Genomic DNA, 13,058 nt, shown 5'->3' on the forward strand with positions numbered 1-13,058 from the left:
GCTATCAGCCTCCCTGAACAGTTTATAGTCTTAAGTCAGGGGTGCCCAAACTTTTTGGATCGAAGATCTACTTTTCGATCAACTCACCTCCCGGGATCTACCCTTTACCAGCGCGCACACACGCACGCACACACTCACGCGCCCGCCATCATGAGAAACAGCCTGAAAAGGAGGCATCCGACGCCCTTTTGCAGCCTGTTAACTATCGTAGCTCACACGTACCGTTTTAAAGTGCTTCCCTGGGCCCTTCTAGATTAGTATTCTTTGCTCGTGCCCTCAGTGAATTGTACACGAAGCAAACTCTGAATGAGAATCATTACGATAAAAGATAGAGCGCAACAGCTCTGATCACAAGCTGCAATTGCAAACTGCTGAGCGCTAACAACTTCCGGTGACGTAATCACACGCCACCGTAAATTTAAGATTTACCTGCTTTATTTTATTTTTTAATTTTTTTTTGTGAAAATGAGACTGATAAGATGAATAAGGTGCAGTGTATATTAACACAAAAAATATATTACTAACATGTACAATGACACACAAATGGTTGTTTTTTGTTTTCTTCTGGACACTCCTCGGATCTACTTGGGACCCGTCTTAGATCTACCGGTAGATCAGGATCTACCTAATGGGCACCCCTGTCTTAAGTCTTTGCATAAATTTTTGAAAGTTTTCCAGTTCTTGGTAATGTCAATTTTGTGCCATATTTTCTCCACTTGATGACTGTCGACACTTATTTCATGCCTTAAAAAATAATTTTGAAACACCGATTAGTCTTTGGGACTGTTCATAATCCTCCTGACTGATACATTTGAACAAAAGGGCCCCTCTGATGCTAAAGAAGCTCTGCAGATCACGGTTTGTACTGTAAGATGTGACGGCACAAACGTCGGGAAAATCCTCCATGAACAGCTTACCGGTAACTTTATTTGGGTTTAGTCCAAGGCAGTTTTCCTTCTCCTACTGTAAAGATTTTTGTTTTCCCTAGTTAGGTAAGTTACGGCTAACATTAATGGTGGAAACAATTTGGTCGGTCAACCTGGCATTTCAACAGGAGTGTGTAGACTTTATAGCTTGTATTGGTTATGTTACTTAACCATTTTTAAAAAGTTTTTTATTGATCACAGAATAAATTCATTTAAAAAATTCACTTAATTGACTTAAATGTTTTTTTTCCCCAAGATTCTGGATACAAGCTACAAAATGAGGGGAAAAGGACATCGTGGCTTGCAGAGATAATTACAAAAACAGCATGGCATCAATTTTACTGTACGGTCGCACATCACAGTTCAGATTGAAATGCTACTTTTGCACACAGAGGGGTTGGCAGGCACCACAACACAAATCAGTCAGAAGTGTTTCACAATGATACAATCAGTGCGGGCATCAATGAATCACATCTCACCACGGTACGAGACAGTGGAGATTGGTGCACAAGGTAAGGCCTCAATGTGCTTCTACAAAAACAATAATGCTCACTTTTGATAGGCAATAGGTTGACTTTATTGCAGTCGAACTGCACTCTGTAACACGGAGAGCTGTTTTTAATATTTTGTCCCCCTCATATAGGGTATACTGTATAATCATTAAAAGAAACCTTAACTAATTCGTGCATTATAATGTTTGTTTTTCCATGAAGCATTTCATTTAGGCTGTGCAGGAGTACCCAGTGAAATGTCCACTCAATTGTTTTTATTGATTAAATATGTATTGAAATGCCGTTGCAGCAGTTTTGTGTTAGGCGCATTTCAACTCCTTGAAGTCAAGATCGCACATTATTTAATGTTTACACATATGTACTGAATGTATTTTCACATTATATACACATGCAAACACACACATTCAAAAGAGTTTGTTTTTTAAATTCCTGTCGCAAATACAATTTGGCTTGTTTAAATTTATATTATTTACATTTAGTTTTTGTAATATCACAAGTCGGAAAAAATGTTGGACAATACTGGAGGTTAAAATTTTGTAAATTATTGCGTTTTCCTTATTCTTAATCATTACCATTATCCACAATGGACACAAAATTGGAATATCTAACCATGTCTCAACATTTGTATGCCAAACAGTGTAAATGAGAAACAAAAAATATCTTTAAAACGTTTTATCATGAGAAAGCAAACATTAAAATCATACTTCTGTTTTAAATGTGACAGTTAATATGATTGAGTAAATTTCAAGGCTTATTATAAAAATTATAAAAATTGATTCAATGTTGTAAGTCAATAGAGGCGGACATAATGACAAAACATGATATAAAAAGCAATCCTAAAAGGAGAGCTGGAGTAGAAGTGGAATATATATCAATCATAAATGAATGTAATAGACACGACTACATTTTAAGATAAGATATCCTTTATTCGTCCCACACTGGGGAAATTTACAGCCTCCAGCAGCCAGAATGTATGTAGAAAGAAGAAAGAAAAAAAACACATCTTTCAATTAAATGCAATATGAACACAAAATGGATAAATCGCAGTACTATTTACAATTTTCCGTCACATCATTTAATTATTATGATTGTTATTTTTTATTCATCATCATTTTAACTGAGCAATGTGAATTAAACAATTGATAAAATTAAAATTGTTATTGTAATGTAGATTTGACCAAATTGCTCTATTCTGCTTGTATTATTTATAATTCACTTAAACAATTGCTGAATAAGATTTTATGAGCACATTTGTTGTCACAAAGAAACATTCGTCAAAACAAAAAAATTAGCCAATTATTATGACATATGATCATTTATGTTCACAATAATGTATATAAAAATGTTCATTTGAGCAATATTAAATTTACAAATGAATCAACAAATCTCCTGAATTCAGGTTCCCCGCGTGTTCGTCATGTCACATCCGGCAAGCCCCGTGTTTCCAATGGACAACGTGGTCCGCAAGCCAGTAGGGCGGCGAAAGAGGACCTTCACCCCTGAGGGCGAGAAGGACGCTATCTACTGGCAGAGGCGCCTCAAAAACAACGAGTCGGCCAAGCGTTCCCGCGACAAGAGGAGGCTGCACGACTTCATGCTGGAACGCCACATCTTGGCCCTGAGGGAGGAAAACATCCGGCTACGTGCTCAACTCTTGGCTCTCCAAGACCACTACGCCATCCTCTGCACTTCTAAGCACCAGGGGTACTTTTCACACCCTGGCCTCATCATCCCCATGCATGGCTTCAACAGCGCGACTGGCTTTTCGTACACGCCGGTATGCACCTACTCCAACCAGGTCTTAGCCCCTCCTGTCGGGTCGCTCTTCACATCTCCCCCTACAAATGAGACCCAAACCGCAATCTGCACGGCTTTTCCCCCAGATTCACCACAAGTTGAGAAAAGACAGTCCCCTCACGGGGACGACAGCTCGTACTAAACCCTTTGAGGCCTTCGACGGCTTTAGTACTCACCTCTTTGTGATAAAAAGTGCCCCTTGTGTCGCCATTTAACCCCTTCTGCATTATTCTCGTCTGACACTGACAGCAGTACGACTGCCACAGGCTCTCACCGTTGTCGCTGCCGCAAATTTGCGATCACCGTGAAAAAAAGATGAAACCTTCAGTAGTTGTGATCAAAACCGTTTTTTGTTCAAGTCGAGAGAAAAATTATGGTAGCGCGGAACTGCCGATGTAAAGAAACCGTTTTCGACCGGCAAATACGTGCGAACATACCTGTAAGCCAGGTCGTGTCCAAACTCTGTCCTGGAGGGCCTCGGTGCTGCCTGTTTTCCATCTCTCCCGGCTGTAACACACCTGAATTCAAATGATCAGCTCATCAACCAGCTGTGAAGCAGCATTAGAACAATCCTGGTGAAGTGAATCAGGTGCGTTGCTCCTGGGAGAGCTGGAAAACAGGCAGGACAGCGGCCCTCCAGGACCGAGTTTGGACACCCCTGCTCAGTGCTGTAGGCTAAATGCTTCAAGCGTAGCATTTTTTCCCATAATGCCACAGTGTATTGACTTGAGCAAGTGCATACTCTGTGGCGTTATGGGGAAAACACCAACCGTAAATCATGCCCCGCAGACATAAAACTATAAAATTCTGAACAAACAATAATTTTCAAACATATTGGTATTATATAGACCAAACACTTGAGCTGAAGTCAATACATCGTGGCATTATGGGGGGGATGCTACGTGTGTAGCATTTAGCCTGCAAGTACATTCAAAAGTATCACTGAGTCCGTTCGAACATATTTAAATAAGTTTGACCATTCTGACAAACACGTTAAAACGAATTCTCAAGTACATTAGAGTAGTTTTCCGAACAGAGTAGAACAGACAACACAAGCTCATATATCCTTATTAATACACACACACAAAGGTGAAGCGTTTTTTTTGTTCTGTTCACAAAACGTCCTTTATTTGATACTCCCCTCCGACCCCCACAAAATAAAGACCCCATCTTCTCTCTGGATGAATAAATCTGAAACGACAATTGTACAGCTGGACTCATTCAAACTGGACCAAGACAAATGCAAAAAATGGAATCAAATCATTTCACAGTGTTGCAGTTGTCATGAATATTTAAAAATAAGTAAAACTCACTCGCTGCAATAAAACTGGTTCAATGACCAAGACATCATGTCGCATGCTTTCTGAATACTCTGCTTCCTCTTTTTTTCCCATATATACATGCATATAAATGAATCGCCACCATTAAAAACAGCAGCACAATTTCCAATGGCAGTGGTTTCAATATTTACAGCATGATTTCAACAAAAGACAATGGAAAAATGCAAGTTTGTAATTCCAAACCTGTACCAAACCAGTACAAGGTAGTACAGCAGATGGCAGCAGAGTAATAAGTGTGTGGCTTGGAGTTACCAGTGTGGGGAGCCAATGTCAAGTTCGACTGGAAGAGAAATGCCTTGAGCGGAACTACATCAAGTGTGTAAACTAATGAGGCCATCAATATTTGATTTTCGTTGATGATGAAGTGGAATACTGATCAGTTCAGTGTTTGCATCCTAACAGTGATTCTTCGATAAAAATTAATGAGAAGAAATTTGACTTTTTTCGGGATTAAAAAAAAAAGAAACGTTTCAATATTGTCCTTCAATTTGAATGGGGGAGGGGGTCGGGTATCTTGCAACACAAGTTTGGAAACAGGCCATCACCGGCACCATTCTGGAGCAGCATCCCGTTGAAAAGGCAAAGGAAATGCGAAACATACTTGAAGTGTTCAACTTTGTGAATGTTCGTGATCACAGAGGATACAAAATGTCCACACACCCCTGTTCAAATAAATGCCCTGTTTTGTTAATAAAAATTACAATTAAGGTGACCTACAATCCACACACCTTCAGTGATTTAAAAAAAAAGCTCCAAGTAAAACAGATATTATGTGGCTGTGTTTTGAACTCACCAATTCCATTCCAACTCTTGTTACAAAGGAGTCAGCTCACGCCTGCCACATTTTAACATGCCCCTTTCATGTACCCTGTAACCTGATAAACTCCGCCACTGTTGTAATCACTGTCCTCTAAAGGGTTAAAACCAAGTTCAGATGTTGCAGTCGGCTTTACCTGACATCTTTTTTTATTTTATTTTAATTTTTTGCTTTTGAGTGTAAAACTATTTGGGGAAAACGAGCTGTTTGGCCACAAGGTATGTTTGGCACAAAACACAACATTGCTGGTCACCAAAACAACATCATATCTAGTATGAGGCTTGTTGATGGGCGCATCATGCTTTGGGGCCATTTTTCTTTTCAGATGGAAATGGGACCTTTTCCGAGGTGCAAGGAATTATGAATACTATACTATCAAATAGCAGGCAGTGATAGCACAAAACGTTCACACTTGCTCTTTAATTAGTGGCATATGTGTGCTGGCACCCATTGAATAGGAGCAGAATTGTGATGGGTTAATTTTCAACATAAGCGTGCATACTTTTGCAAACACGTGATTTCAGTTGTTTATCTCATTCTCAAACAGTTTTTGTTTTCTAAAAATGCATTCGATTTGTATAGGTTAAGGGACACTAATGGTGGAAATTATTTATCTTGGCCTCATTAGTTCTTTAAATGTCACAGAAAAATGGCATTTGAACAAGGGTGTGTACACCTTTTAGAGCCAATCTCTGTTCTGCAGTGTGTAAAGTAAATTCCATCTTTTGAATTCCTTAGCTAAACTTCCACTGATACGTTTCTGGAAAAAAACCCGCAAATTTCTCTTGCAACTCCATTCCTATCTAAATAAGATTATGGCCCACTGAGCTCTCGTTCGTCTTTTCATCACACCACTTTGTGCCGGTGCACAAGGTCACGTTCGCTATGAGCTCGGGGAGTGTGATCAGTTTGAGACGGAGGAAAGAAAGAGAGAGAGAAAAAAAAAGATGTAAGGGACATAACCCTGCTTTGCAAAAAAAAAGTTACAGCTGAATGAACAATAAAATGTGATTGCACAACCTTTGTATAAAACAAGCCACGAGGAAGCAATAGAATGCTAAACAGTATCATACATTTTGTACACTATATTCCCATTTTAATCCTTCTGGTACTGTGTCTGTCAATACATGAAGGGCCCAGTTTGACTTGAGCCTTAAGGAGGACACATGATGGGAAAATGACATTTTATGGCCTTTCTACAAATAGTTCTGTGACTGGAGTGCCATTCCACCCATCGAGTGCCAAATCAAATCAAGTCACGATTTTGTCTGCCTATTTTGAAAACGTGTCTCTGAGCGAGTCATACTGCAGTGTTACGTGACATAACAGTGGGGCTCATTTACATAACTGCCCCCACAACAAGTTTCTACACCCATGACATTATGAGGTCGGCTGGGTGAAGATCCAGAGGCACTTTCAAGCAACTGCTGCACGACACTGGCTGAAACACCATCATGGGGAGAGGCCACTACGAGGAAACAACCGCATCTTACACCGGTGTCATGTCAATGCCAAAAGGTAAGCAAGGCTGCACCGAGTTTGGTTGGATGCAAACATTAGCGTTAGCTAGCAAGGTTAGCTTCTGATCAGCAGCACACGATTGCTAACTTGAAGATGACTTGAGTTTTTTTTGTTTTGTTTTGTTTTTTGCATGCCACCGACATGTTAAGAAACAGGGATTTTTTTCCAATTTTAGAACGAATTAATGAATGAAAAATAGTATGGTGGTAAATGAGTGTGGCAATATATTCTTATGAATTCACTGCACGCCGTTTGTATCCTTGAAATGTCTGATGTGGATTCTGTGGAAAACCAAAGACCCATGTAAAAGCGATTAGTGGTTTTGTTGAAGGTCTCGTGGAAATGGTGTGCTCAAAGGAGGAAGTTTAAAGGCCGGAGATACTAATTAAAATCCTAACATGTTTTCATTGGTTGGTTTCATCTCCAGTCATAACAGGACACAGAGAATAGCATGTTCAAAAGCTCAGTGGTCAGAGGTTGTCATTGTCATCACTTCCCGTGAGTAACTCTCATCAAAGCACACTCGGATGTTACATTTACACCTTTGGAATAGTTTCTCATGACTCGAGGTTGTTTTTTCTCCCAGAATGTCAAAAACAAATGTGGTCAACCTTGCAAGCACAAAGAGCAAGTGATTAACTCATTTACTCCCAAAGACGTTTTTAAACGTCTTTTCAGACTTGGTCTAGAATTGGGTGGTACTGAATGATTTAATGTCTTTGACATTGAAAAACAGCATTAGGGAAAGAACACTGTACAATTATGTGTATGTGGTGGTGTGTGCGCGTTGGTGTGTGTGTGCGGTGGGGATCAGTGCTAACTTGTGTCCTCTCAACATTCACATGAGCGATCTCACGCAAGGCAGCCATCCTTCAGGTGTCCTCATTTCCTGTCAGGGATGAGCAAAGAAGCAATCCAAAAAGTTTAAAAGCTCTCCAGGAGGATCAAATCATTTTCATGTTGAACTTGCGGGCGCCGCCCTGCCCTCCGCTGGTGGCCGGCCCCTCCACTTTTCTGAAAGAGTACTCGACGGAGAAATTGTTTTTGTGCTGTCCTTTCCCGCGACTCCACACAAAGAGCAGAATGAAACAGAAGAGGACCACCCCCAGGAACATGATGCAGCCCATCGCCGTGGAGATGAGGATCGTCTTCAGGTCCAGAGTGAACTTGAGGAAAACTCTCGTGTCATTTAGGTTTGTGTCGTTGAGGTCCCCGGCGTAGTAGGTACGGTTGGCCATGAGGGCGGCATCGAGTGGCAGGCCGCTGACTGTGAGCGTGGCAAAGTACGTGTCATTCCCTCCTGCATTACTGGCAATGCAGATGTAGGTTCCGGTGTCCATCACCTGGGCGTACCTGATTTCCAAGGTGCCTTCCTTTAAGACCGTCAAGCGGCCGCTGCTCTTCGTCGTGATGCGACGCCGCTGCGGAGATATCCAGAAGATCACCGGCGTGGGCTCCCCCTCCGCCCTGCAAACGAAGGACACCACCTGCCCCTCGCGAGCCGATATTTGCTGAAGTTTCCTGTTGCGGATTTTGGGCTTCTGGCAGGTGAAATGATCAAAGAGGGCCGCATCCGAGAAGGCGCCCAAGGCTCGCCCCTGCACCTCCAAGGGCGTCATGCACACCGGGGAGGCGCCGTCAAAATTCAGCGTCTTCCGACGCTGAAGGATCCAAAGCAAGCGGCAGTCGCAGGCCAGTGGGTTGCCGTCCAAGCGGAGTGTCTCCAGGCTGTTGACCGACTGGAAGGCCGCCTCCTCCAAAGTCACCAAGTTGTTCGCCGAGAGGTTAAGCAGGCGGATTTGTCGGAGACCACCCAGGGCGTATGGTTGCACCGTCGCCAGCCTTGTGCTGACCAGATGCAGCTCCTTCAGCCGGAGTAGGTCTCTCAGCGACCAGGACTCCAGGACCGAAATCGGGTTGAAGGACAGGTTGAGGCTGGTGAGGTGGGAGAGGCTTCGTAGCGCCGACGTGGGCACGGAGGTGATGTTGGTATGCGTGATGGACAACCATGACAAGTTGAGACCCTGTAGGCCGTGGGGGGTGACGTATTCCAAAAAGGGCCAGTGATCGATCTCCAGACCCCGCAGGTTTCCCAGCTTACGAAAGTTCTGGTCCTCTAACGTGGAGATGCCCAGGTAGCGGAGCCGCAGGGTTACCAGGTTGTGAAGGTAGGACAAAGATTGACTGGATACCGAAGTCAAGTTGCACCTCTCGATGGTCAACTCTCTCAGTGCCACCAGACCCAAAAAGGCCTTGTTGGAGATATACACCAGATCATTGTCGCCAACTTCCAGGTTCCGCAGACTCTTCAGGTCTTGGAAAGTAAAGTCCAAAAGAATCACGAGCTTATTCCCACTAAGGTCCAGAGAGGTGAGATTTGAAAGGTGTGAGAAAGCCCCCGTGGGGATCAGTTTTAATTGGTTACCCCTCAGTGAAAGCGACTGCAGGCTCTGGAGACTAGAAAAAGCATTCGGTTCCAGGACATTGATCATATTCTCACCGAGATCCAGCTTCTCCACGTTGGAAAAGGAAATCAGATCGCCATGCTCCACCCAGCGCAGTTTATTCGCACTCAGGTCCAGGATCTTGGTGTCCAGTGGAATCCCGTCAGGCAGCGAAGACAATCTCTTACCGTGGCAGGAGACGGTCTTGAGTTTGGCAACGCACTCGCAGCGCTGAGGACATACTTGACCCCGAGCGGGCCGCAGATTAAGCGTCAGCAGCAGGATGAAGAACGGCAGGAGCCAAACCACATCCTGTCTGAGGCTGACCCCCATGGCACCCTTTCTGCTTCCTCCTCCTCCTCTTCGTCTCTGAGCTACAATTACAGGGCGGGGCACCTGAGACGACAAGATGGGAGAGAATTTGAGTTAAACAGTAACACAAAAAGAGCACAGACAGAAGTTGGAAGTTCATGTATGACAAAACTGTATCACTTTTGATTTTAGGTGCTGCTTGTCCATCTGGTTGTTAGTTAGCAGGCCACTTTTAGGTTCACAAAGATATGAAATACGGAATTTGGATTAGATCAGTGGTTCTTAACTTGGGTTGGATCGAACCGCAGGTGAGTCGGTCTCAGGTGTTCCACGGAGCCTCTGCCATGGAGGGTAAGACACACGCGACTTACATGTTAATTAGTTATGACACGCCCGCTTGGCCATCACTGGCTGCAGATGATCACATGACATTGCTGGTCCAATCAGTGCTGTGTTAAATTTAGTTCGCTTAGTAGTCAACATGTGACTGTTGTGATAGTATGTCGTACTAAAAAAAAGTATACTAATCTCTTGAATTTTTGTTTCCTGTTTTAAAAAAAACGTTTTTTTAATATTTTAAACTTGTTAAAAATATATGTATTTATTTTTCACTCATGAAGGGTTCGGTGAATGTGCATATTAATTGCTTGGGTTCGGTACCTCTAAAAAGGTTAAGAACCACTGGATTAGATGGACACGCTCGCCATTTGCCTTCTGGAGACAGTGAAAAAAATAAAAATAAAAATTGCGGATAGGGTGACATTTTTTTGTTTTAGTTTGTCTTCTCGTTTGTTTCATCAACCCTTTCAAGCACAGCAGTTACTACGGTGGGCAGCTTATCATGTTATCAGGTTACAGGGTGTTTCAAAGGGTTAATAGAGAAACCTAAAAAATGGCAAAGAAAAAAAAATCTTAAAACACTCCTTATGACCAATACAGCACACACAGAAAATCGCCACTGACAATCACGAGTCCCCATCCCCAAAAGAAATCAGGCTTTAGGCCTGCTTCGACCGAACAAAAGTAAATATCTGCATTTTATCCACATTGGCCTCAGCCGTTTCACATACATTTGATGACATGTAGCGATCAAAACAACATCACTTGCTTTGGTAGTTCACAAAGTGACCGATCACAGCAGGAAAGCGAAGACGGACGTTTACGCTTCGCAAATACAAAGTAGCTAAAGGGAACTGATCAAAGCATGTCAGGCTCGATCACAGGGCCATCCCCGCTGAGGCACGTACGATATGAAACTGATCCTTCGATATCATGTGTGTGCATCCTTTTCGACGTACGACCCTCCCGAAATACCAACAGATGCACTTTGAAAAGCGGGTGTCAAAAGCAGTTGAATGGTTGTCAAAATCTCCTTCTGCCTATGAGCTGAGGGACGAAAAAAAAAAAAAAAGAGACAAAGCTTTTTAATGAGCGTCTGAGTTTGACGTGATGCAGCAAAAAAAGAGAATGCGCCTTTTATAGGCTCTTAAAATCATCACCCGCTCCCGTTTCAGAGCACGTTAATAACTCCTTTGACATCCTTCACCTCAGGCACTCATCTGCAATCCGTCCCAACTAAGAGATGATTATTCGTCATCTTGGAATGAAATTAAGTGAGGGAAAATGCAAGTAGAGCTGAAATTAGCATGGGGAAACAAAAAGAAGACATTGCTACATGACACAGACATTCAAGAAATGGATTTTGGGATTTCTTTTAATGAGGAAGCTACCGTTTTAGGGCTCCATTTTCTTGCCTATCATCTTTAAGAGAGATGTCAAATGCACTGGCCCGCCTGATTAAGCGTGAGAGAGGCTGGTCAGAGGGTGCCCGAGGCCCAGTTCGAGCAAAGGACAGAGGCTGACACATTAGGTTACATCAGCGGTCACTCAAATTCTGGTGACAGAGTGAGAGAACCAAAGAATAAGTGGAGGGATTTGACTAACAACAGGAATACAAGTTCATCCATGATTTAAAATGAAAAATGTTATTGCGACGGGCCTAACTGTGACTTGCAATAAAACTCAAATTTCCTCCTCACTTCCCGTTTTTAGTCTAAGACTGTAAAAATCCTTCGGCGTAAGATCATAATAATAATAATAAAATAATAATAATAATAATTAAATGATGTGAAAGACAATTGTAAATTTATTTATCCATTTTGTGTTTATATTGCACTTAATTGAACGGTGGTTGTTGGGGTTTTTTTTCTTCTTTCTGCCTACATTCTTGCTGCTGGAGGCTGTAAATTTCCCCAGTGTGGGACAAATAAAGGATATCTTATCTTATCACCATTAGTCAGATTCGTCCTAAACATCACCGTAATTACCTGTGACATTTATTTTTCCTCCAAGATATTCACCCCCGGTAGATTATTACTCCCGCTTCATCTAACCTTTGCTTTGACACGAGCAGTCAGCTGACATTTGTTTTTTGAGCAAGATCTTGGCTGTGTAATAGGATTCTGACATTCACGTGTTCGTAATAATGTGATGAACTTTGATGAAACCGGCCGTCTCTGAAATTCAAGCCCCGCTCACCACAATGCTGTCCGTGCCCCCCCGCCCACCCCCCTTTTTAAGAGCATATCTGTTTGCGGTCGCTCATTAATAAGCTGAGTGGCCCCGGCGTGGGCTCAGACAGTATGTGGGCGCTGCAGTGTGCCCAGCGGACCTCGAGGACAACCTGCACAAAACGCCGACTGTTTGCATGCGTACGTTTGAAGAAGGACACCACCACCATGTGTTGACATTTAAAATGCTCATCTCACATCTCGGAATAATAATGAACACACAAAGTTCTCTTTGCATAAATCGACAACTATGTATGACTGATGTTGTCATAGCGACGCGTTTAAAACGGCCCCGTTCTTCACTATTGAGGCTGTAATCAAAATTGGTCAACAAGCAGACATTCACCCCAAAACAAAATATTAAAATGGTGAGATTGTACACGACATGGTATCAAAGGTTGTCCCACAAATGTGCCGTATTTGTGGTTACGATCTTTTATACCGCTGTTACATCTCAGACTAAAAATGATGCAGCCTCGTGATGGAAATTAGTCCAGTGACTTGGGAGAGGGTGTTCGGAATGACCTTGGATAATCAGCCACATGCTGCTTCACCGTGATTGTCTGAGCACATGTGGCAGCCTTCTGGTCTGGTACATTTCCATTATAGTCACGTTCTCTGTCTCTCGGTGTCTCACTCACTCACACACACACGCACACACGCTGGCAGACTACAGTTTGGCTCCAGACACACACTCTCACGCAACCAACACCACACATCTCAATCTCCCTCTCTTACATGCACACACTCACTTTTTTTTTTTACTCCACTCCACACATGCCACATTCACACAAAGGCAGAAGCACTCTCGCTACCAGA

The 13,058-nt window shown here is 42.8% G+C and overlaps 2 protein-coding genes across 2 annotated transcripts in view; one reads left to right on the top strand and one right to left on the bottom strand.

Moving 5' to 3' along the window:
* The first annotated feature begins 1,383 nt into the window (after positions 1-1,383).
* On the top strand, positions 1,384-3,377 carry LOC127606169 (nuclear factor interleukin-3-regulated protein-like). Its single transcript, XM_052074252.1, has 2 exons — positions 1,384-1,438; positions 2,838-3,377. Exon 2 carries the CDS (start codon positions 2,856-2,858, stop codon positions 3,375-3,377), a length of 522 nt encoding a protein of 173 aa, XP_051930212.1. The 5' UTR covers positions 1,384-1,438; positions 2,838-2,855.
* Positions 3,378-4,129: 752 nt separating this feature from the next.
* The window catches only part of lingo3a (leucine rich repeat and Ig domain containing 3a), a 37,942-nt gene continuing 29,013 nt past the window's right edge, over positions 4,130-13,058 (bottom strand). Inside the window, exon 2 of the mRNA XM_052074788.1 lies at positions 4,130-9,753. Coding sequence (XP_051930748.1) covers positions 7,858-9,690 — 1,833 coding nt within the window. The 5' untranslated portion in view covers positions 9,691-9,753 and the 3' untranslated portion in view covers positions 4,130-7,857. The remainder of the gene's footprint in view (positions 9,754-13,058) is intronic.

Source organism: Hippocampus zosterae, chromosome 8 (genome assembly GCF_025434085.1).
Source record: "Hippocampus zosterae strain Florida chromosome 8, ASM2543408v3, whole genome shotgun sequence".
NCBI lineage: Eukaryota > Metazoa > Chordata > Actinopteri > Syngnathiformes > Syngnathidae > Hippocampus > Hippocampus zosterae.